The 7,307-nt window shown below is 43.0% G+C and overlaps 1 protein-coding gene across 1 annotated transcript; it reads left to right on the top strand.

The window, feature by feature from the left end:
• Positions 1-1,201: 1,201 nt before the first annotated feature.
• Positions 1,202-5,999, top strand: txnipa (thioredoxin interacting protein a). Its single transcript, XM_014004853.1, has 6 exons — positions 1,202-1,548; positions 1,619-1,694; positions 1,780-1,927; positions 4,287-4,646; positions 4,727-5,032; positions 5,111-5,999. The coding sequence occupies exons 1-6, from the start codon at positions 1,293-1,295 to the stop codon at positions 5,156-5,158; spliced, it is 1,194 nt and encodes a 397-aa protein (XP_013860307.1). The 5' UTR covers positions 1,202-1,292; the 3' UTR covers positions 5,159-5,999.
• Positions 6,000-7,307: the final 1,308 nt, after the last annotated feature.

Below are 7,307 nucleotides of genomic sequence, written 5' to 3'. Positions count from 1 at the left end.
GTGTACATGTGTGTATGCGTATACATTTATGTGTGTATGCATATACACTGCATGTAGATGTACATTTATGTTCATGAATATATTCTGGTATTATATAAAATTCTAGGTAAACAGATTGCTGTTTTAAACTTTATGAAATTGTAACTTAGAATAAGGAAAAAGAAGAATTTACTATTTTTTGTTGTAAATAAGCTTTGGAGAAGAGTGGGATTAAATAAGTTTTTGACTTCTTCCCATTCCTTTTCAAACATGTTAATTTTGTTATCACATTTTATCATTTTTTCTTTTGTTTTGTTTACATGTTTGAAATAAACTAAGAACTCTTGTTTATGTGCACGCCTGTTTGCTTCTTTTGGTTTCTTTGGTTTTATAATATCTGTTGAAGACAAATAGATTTTTGGCAATATTTTCAAATAATGGTTACATAAGTCAGTAAATTTGAGGTAATCCGGAGGTAATCCTGCAGAGCAACAAAAAGGCAGACGTGGTTGTAAAATGACATTACTACACACAAATTACACAACAGGTCACATGTTAAAATCTTGTACGCAGTTTCTAAAAGTTAAAGAAAAACTTGGTTGAAGATGTTTTTCCAAGTCAGAGCAGTTTCTGAGCACTGAATACAACTTCTATTTAATATGCCTACTTCGTTCAACAATTCTACGTGTATTTGTACAAAAAAATATCCCAAAAAGCTTTTCCGTGGACGTGTTTTTGGTCTCTTTGGTTGTTTCGAAATGTTAAAAAAACAACTGTTGGCAGCTAATATAGTTTTAATTTAGGGACAGAATGTATCTTTCTTGCTTAGCCCTGCATCTTGGGATATTCAGTTAAAAATATCCTACAAAAAACACTTAATGACTTCTTTTAATTTGTACTGTTTTAACTCTGAGTTCTGAGACCCAGTTCCAGATACCTCTGGTACCAGTACCAGGGTATCGGTATCCCAGAATGTGACACCGTAATGAACCAGACGTGTTTCTCGAGCTGAGCTCCACGATGTTTACATCTGCCTCCGCCTCCCACTTCCTCCGCCTTGCATCTGCTCAGCACGCGGTGTCCACGCGTCGCTTCTGCGCGCTGATTGGCCAGAGCCGCGACAAACAAAGGCTGCCAGCCAATGGGAGCGGTGTTCACGCGCTGTTCACTCCGGCTCGGCATGCTCCGGCCGTCATAAAACCCTTCTTCTTCTTTTGTTTACAGACTCAGCGAGCAGGACGGTGGAGGAGAAGCTGCGCCTGGCTTCCGGTGGATTATTTCGTTTTATTAGTTTTGAGTTAAAGAGGGGAAAGATGGTGGCCATGACGAAGAAAGTTAAAACTTTCCAGATCGTCCTGTCGGACCCGTGCAAGTCGTTTTACTGCGGCGGGGACCGGGTGAGCGGCCGGGTGGAGGTGGAGGTGAACGAGGTGGTGCGTGTGTCCGCGGTGAAGATCCTGGCCCTGGGCCACGCCAAGGTGGAGTACGCTAAGGGCAAGCAGCGGTGCCGACAGGAGGCCGAGTACCTCCGGCACGAAGAGGCTCTGAGCCTGAGCGAGCAGCCCACAGGTAGGAGGCACACACCTGCCGCCCACCGACCCCAGTCAGGGGCAGAAACTAACCAGTGCTTTCCTTCCAGACACGGATGGATCAGTCGTGTTGAGACCTGGCAACAAATATGAATACTCCTTTGGGTTTGACCTTCCTCAGCAGGGGTAATTCATTGTTAAAGCTCACTTTATTAATAGAAATCATTATAAAAATGATTGTTTTAACGCTCCTCTGCTGTGTGCCTCGCAGACAGCTGGTGTCGTCCTACAAGGGCAAGTTCGGCTATGTTCATTACTATGTGAAGGCCATGCTGGAGAGGCTGCAGCAGCCCACCATGGAGTGCAAGAAGTCCTTCGAGGTGGAGGAGCCCCTGGATGTGAACACACCAGACCTGCTGGTGAGTCACACAACACGACGTCAGGTGTTTTTCTACACACTGACCCGATCTACACGACTGTTAATGAAGCTGTGTGGTCTGAAAGCAAGTGTCTGCCTGTTTCCTTTTAAGTATCAAATTTAGGCTCCATTTCCAGCATATTCTGGATCTGGGAAGTGGCAGTGATGGAATTTCCCAACAAACCAGTCAGCTGACAGGAACCTAGCTACAACACTGCTACAATAAAAACAAACACAAAAAGAGAGCTCATGCAAATAAAAATTGATTTTAATACAGTATGCACAAAAACACTACTTGTACAAGTGATTAAACATGCACAAAAACCATAATTAACAGTAAAATCACAGAGTTAACTTTCTGAAGTAAGTAAGTAAAGTTTTATTTATAAATCACCTTTCACAGAAATATATTCACAAGGTACAATCATCACCAACAGTGTAAAGATGGCGGAAAGACTAACAGAACATAAATAATACATAAACACAATAAAACATCAAAACAAGAAGAATAAATTCTAAACTGTAACTCAGACACACGGTGGAGGCAGAGCATGACGAGGTGATTGTGTATGCAAGACTGTACACATCAAATAAGAAACTGTTGAATTAAAAAGTGGGGTGTTGAGCCAGTGGTTCCCAAACTTTTTATCTTCTGACCCACAAAATATCCATGGCAAAAACTTGTGACCCCAAATATTACTGGTCTGAGTACACGAACTTCGTTCATAACCCTAAAAACACAGGCTTTGTGACAATCTAAACAGCTTGTACACAAATATAAATACTTATTCATACTTATTTTGTGTTTTTGTAATAGTTATAGGGAAAATATTACATCAGCAATTATTTTATTACCCTTAAAAATTATTTCTGGAGATTATCCAAGGTGCTTCATGACCCATAATTGGGTCCCAAGCCCAACTTTGGGAACCAAAGTGCAGTGGTTCCCAAACTTTTCAGCTTTTGACCCACAAAATATCAGTAGCAGAGACCTGTGCTCCCAACTGTTTTTGGATGATAAACATTTGTATCAGGTCAATAAAACATGGGCATAGTAACAATATTTTTATACTACATTTATCCATTTTAAATACACTAACCTCACTTATTTGTAACAACTAAGGCAAAAATGTAATTAATTCCTAAAATATTTTCAGGACTAAATTTATGAATGGAAACAATGACATTTCCACTTCCCAGTGCTACTGGAGCGCACCTTAATGTTGAGAAATAACTGGCCGTATTGGTCAGGTCACATGCACTCACTTTTAGTTTCAGCACTTTTATTATTAATCGTTCACCGTCAATATCATGAACCGTTTTTGGATTTTAATGAAGCTTTCAGGAAGCAATCATCGGACAAACATTCATAACTTCCTTTCAGAGCACTTCAAGATGGCCGCTGCCAACTTTTAATTTGAAAGATGTGCTAAATTTAGATTTGGCAGTAGTTCAGTACAACATCTCCATCATGACATAGCTGTCATTTCTTAACTTTAGATGGTGTTAGTCTAAAAGTAGCATGGAGGGCGACGGGTGAAGGAATGCTAGGCTTTGGTTGATGAAACCCATAATAAGCAGGAAGTGATTTTCAGGCAGCAGGTGGAAGAGAACCTGGAGAGGTGCAGGTGGGTTCTGGAGAGAAAAGGAATGAAAGTTAGTAGAGGTGAGACAGGTGGAGGAGAGGAGGTTCCACAGTTGCTGTGTTTCCATTGACCATGAAAATGCACAAATTAGAATTTCAAAAATAAATTTGCTCAATGGAAACACGTCAGTTTCGAAAAAAATTACGTTTTTCGACAAAATGTTTTTGTGCCAGGATGAGGTGGTTTTTCGGCCGTATCAAAATTGGTGTTTCGCAAAACTGCAATGGAAACACTTTTTTCGCATCATGGGAGTCACGTGATCAACAACCGGCTGTTTCTACTGGTGAAAGACGACGACGAAGAAGATAACAGGAAGTAGAAGTAGTAGTAATATCACAGAAGTAGTATAAAATGGTAAACTCACCGACTACAATTTCCCAAAAACACAGCATACGTAGCCGCTCCCAAGTAGGGACTTGTCTCTGGAAAGCCTCGATAAAAGACGCCGTCGTCTCCTCTGATGATGAGCGCTAGTGTCGTGGTAGCAACATGCTATGTGTTTACATCCATTGCTGCCATGTTTGTAATGACTTATCACGAGAACAAACATATTCACGTGTGACTTTAATAGCATTTCTTAATAGAAACACTGCAGTTGCGAAATTGTTTTTCGACATTAACAGAATAGCACATTTGAAATGGAAACGCAGCTACTGACACACGACGGAGTGACGTGCTCTCTGCAGTTGAGCTGACTCGGCTCTTCCTGTTCAGTCCCCCACAGGTGGCATGAAGGAGAAGAAGGTCACCTGCATGTTCATCCCCGACGGCCAGGTGTCGCTGAACGCCAAAATAGACCGCCGTGGGTTCTGCGAAGGCGAAGACATCTGCATCAACGCCAAGTTTGAAAACACCTGCTCCCGCATCGTGGTGCCCAAGGCCGCCATCATCGCCAAGCAGACCTACCAGGCCAACGGTCGCACCAAAGTCTTCCGCCAGAAGCTGTCGGCGGTGCGCGGAAACCACATCATCTCAGGCATGTGTGACGCTTGGCAGGGGAAGACCATCCGGGTGCCAAAGATCAAACCCTCCATGCTGGGCTGCAACATGATCCGTGTGGAGTATGCACTGATGGTACGTCCGCACCGCCGAACACGTTTGTTTAAAAATAAAACGAGCGTTACTAACCTGCAGGTTTCCTGCATTGATTCCAGATCTACGTGCACATCCCCGGCAGCGAGAAGCTGATCCTGGAGCTGCCGCTGGTCATCGGCACGGCCGGCCTGGGCAGCCGCAGCAGCAGCGTGAGCAGCTACGACGGCTCGGTCAGCACGGCCTCGCAGAGCTGGGTGTCGCTGCGGATGCCCTCCGACCCCCCCAGCTACTGCGACATCACCAAGGACGTGCGCCTGGACCAGCCCCTCACGCCCCTGCTGGACGACGTGGAGTGCGACGACAGTCCCATCTTCATGGAGGCGCCGCCCAGCTTCCAGTTCCCGCAGCCTCCAGCGTACACAGAGGTGGGCGCCACAAAACAGCAGCTTTAAGCTAGTTGCTGTATCCATCCACGTTAACCCTTTAAACCTTTGTTTTTCCAGACGGATAAGGAGTGCAACGCCAACACACGCATGATGCCCGTGTGCTGAAGGCTGTCAGGGACTCGCTGTTTTCTGAGGAACATAGTGGGAGCTCCACACTCCAGATGAGATGTTGGACGGAGAGGAGGAGCCAGGACAGTGGAACTGAAGAGAAATACACTTGCCTTTCGCCACGCTTTATAATCTGCTGATCCAGAGCCACGTGGCGTGGCAATGTTACATTTCTGTTTGAGCTGTCCCTTATGGAGACTGTCGGCATCTTTGTTTTATAATTTTAGGACACTGGGGCTACGCAAACAGAGCCCAGCCTGCTGCAGCTCTTTCCTATGAATCATTCCAGTCTTATTTTGAAAGGACTTTGCAGGASGAGCTGTCACTGTGGTTAGGTTTGCTGTGTTCACAACAGATTTTMGCTCATCCATCATATTTCCATATACACCAGTGTTTTGAAATGTGGTTTGTTCCTGTATTTTACAGCACTTTTTGATTGCGATTCGTTCTTCTACTGCAGAGTTTTGTTGTTTGAATGTTTTTCACGTGGAAAATGACTTTTGTCCTCCAGACAAGAAACTCCAAAAAAAAAGAAAACCCCATATTGGCAGTAATGGCTCTGAGTGTGAGTGCCAAAAATGATTTCTGCWTCATGTTCAGYTTTAATGCAAAGCACCTTATGTGAGTACAAGCATTTGATRGAAGTTGTCTCAGACAACAGTTCATGCTCAGATCCACTCTGTTCTTTGTTTTCTGTATTTCCAGGGCTCGAAGAGAAAAACTGTGTGACTGATTTGTATAATAGATTGCAATGTTTTCTCAGTACAGAAACTATTTTTGTATCAAACCCTATGGGTCAAGATTTTTTTGTATTAATAAAGAAATGTGAACAAATCTCCTGAATGTGTTTGTTTTCTGTGGAGACATTGGTTAGGAATTTAAAGTAGGACCAATAGGACACCATCGTCACTGTGAAGCATGGCGGTGGCAGCATCATTATGTGGAGTTGGTTTTTATCAGTAGGGATTTGGAAACTAGTTGAGTTAAAGATGAATCGACAAATTCCTGTTGGAATCTTCAGAGACGTGGGACTGGGACAGGACAGACAGCTGACTCAGCATCCAGAGATGAGGAGAACCAAAGGTCCTGGCAGGGTTCTGTCAAAGCCAAGACCTCCATCTTTAGGTAAAAAAAACAAACAAATGTTTAAATGCAAAGGTCTCGAGTGTTAAAAAGCACAAACTTAGAAATGTGAGATGTGTAGCAGATTGGTGTTCACACGTTTTTATTTCTAACCTTGTTAGGACCGTTCATTGACTTTCATTTACATCCAGTTGTTTCTATTGTCTGACCCCTGACCTAAATTTTATTTTATTCATTTATTTACCGTTATTTTACCAGGCAAGTCCCATTGAGATCTCAGATCGCTTTTTCAAGGGCGGCCTGGGCCTGAAGTCAGCCTATTGTACATGTTTTTGTGTTGTGGGGGAAACCGGAGTACCCGGAGAAAACCCACGCAAGCACGAGGAGAACATGCAAACTCCGCACAGAAAGACCCCAGGTCCAAACTGGGGATCGAACCCAGGACCTTCTTGCTGTGAGGCGTCGGTGCTAACCACTGAGCCGTCGTGCCGCCAAAATGGAGTTCCATCATATTAAGACCAGTCTTTGTTCTCCATAGCCTTTTTCAAGGTAGATTTGTAGCAGAAATGGTCCTAAAAGGTAACAATTACAAATAAACAGACATGTAAAGGTGACACGTTTGGGGAAATCCAAAATAGCTGAAGGATAGGGTCATAAACAAACTGAACGAGATGTTGGGACACCTTTTGAAGCTTACATCAATCAGACTGGGAATTCTTTTACTCTGAGTTTTCTGACTGGCTTAGGTTTTGGCTATGCTGGTGAAAGACTAAACTGAAAGTAAACAATTTAAGTTTATATATCAGACATTAAACTTAAGGCATTTTGTATGATTTGTGGTGATTTTATCCCTCAACACTCTAACTGAGAGTCTGGTTTGATTTCAGGGTTGTTGGACACAAGCAGCACTGTCCAATTTGTTACTCATACTCTGCTTTTCTGGTTTTATTTTGTTCCACAATAAAGATTTCCCCCCTAATTTCAGTGCTGAAATACAGTTTGTGGTGTAAAGTAAAGGGTAAATGGATTGAACTTGTAGTATATATATATATATATACTGTAT

Source organism: Austrofundulus limnaeus, unplaced genomic scaffold (genome assembly GCF_001266775.1).
Source record: "Austrofundulus limnaeus strain Quisiro unplaced genomic scaffold, Austrofundulus_limnaeus-1.0 Scaffold27, whole genome shotgun sequence".
NCBI classification, from domain to species: domain Eukaryota; kingdom Metazoa; phylum Chordata; class Actinopteri; order Cyprinodontiformes; family Rivulidae; genus Austrofundulus; species Austrofundulus limnaeus.
The sequence above is the reverse complement of the archived record's forward strand: the minus strand, read 5'-3'. Positions and strand labels throughout refer to the sequence as shown.

What these genes read in the sequence shown, in the direction of transcription:
- txnipa (XM_014004853.1), top strand. Translation starts at nt 1,293, where the DNA reads ATGGTGGCCATGACGAAGAAAGTTAAAACTTTCCAGATCGTCCTGTCG. An exon ending in TTTGACCTTCCTCAGCAGGG is followed by an intron (nt 1,695 to 1,779) that starts GTAATTCATTGT and finishes TGTGCCTCGCAG; the next exon opens with ACAGCTGGTGTCGTCCTACA. An exon ending in GTGTGGAGTATGCACTGATG is followed by an intron (nt 4,647 to 4,726) that starts GTACGTCCGCAC and finishes CATTGATTCCAG; the next exon opens with ATCTACGTGCACATCCCCGG.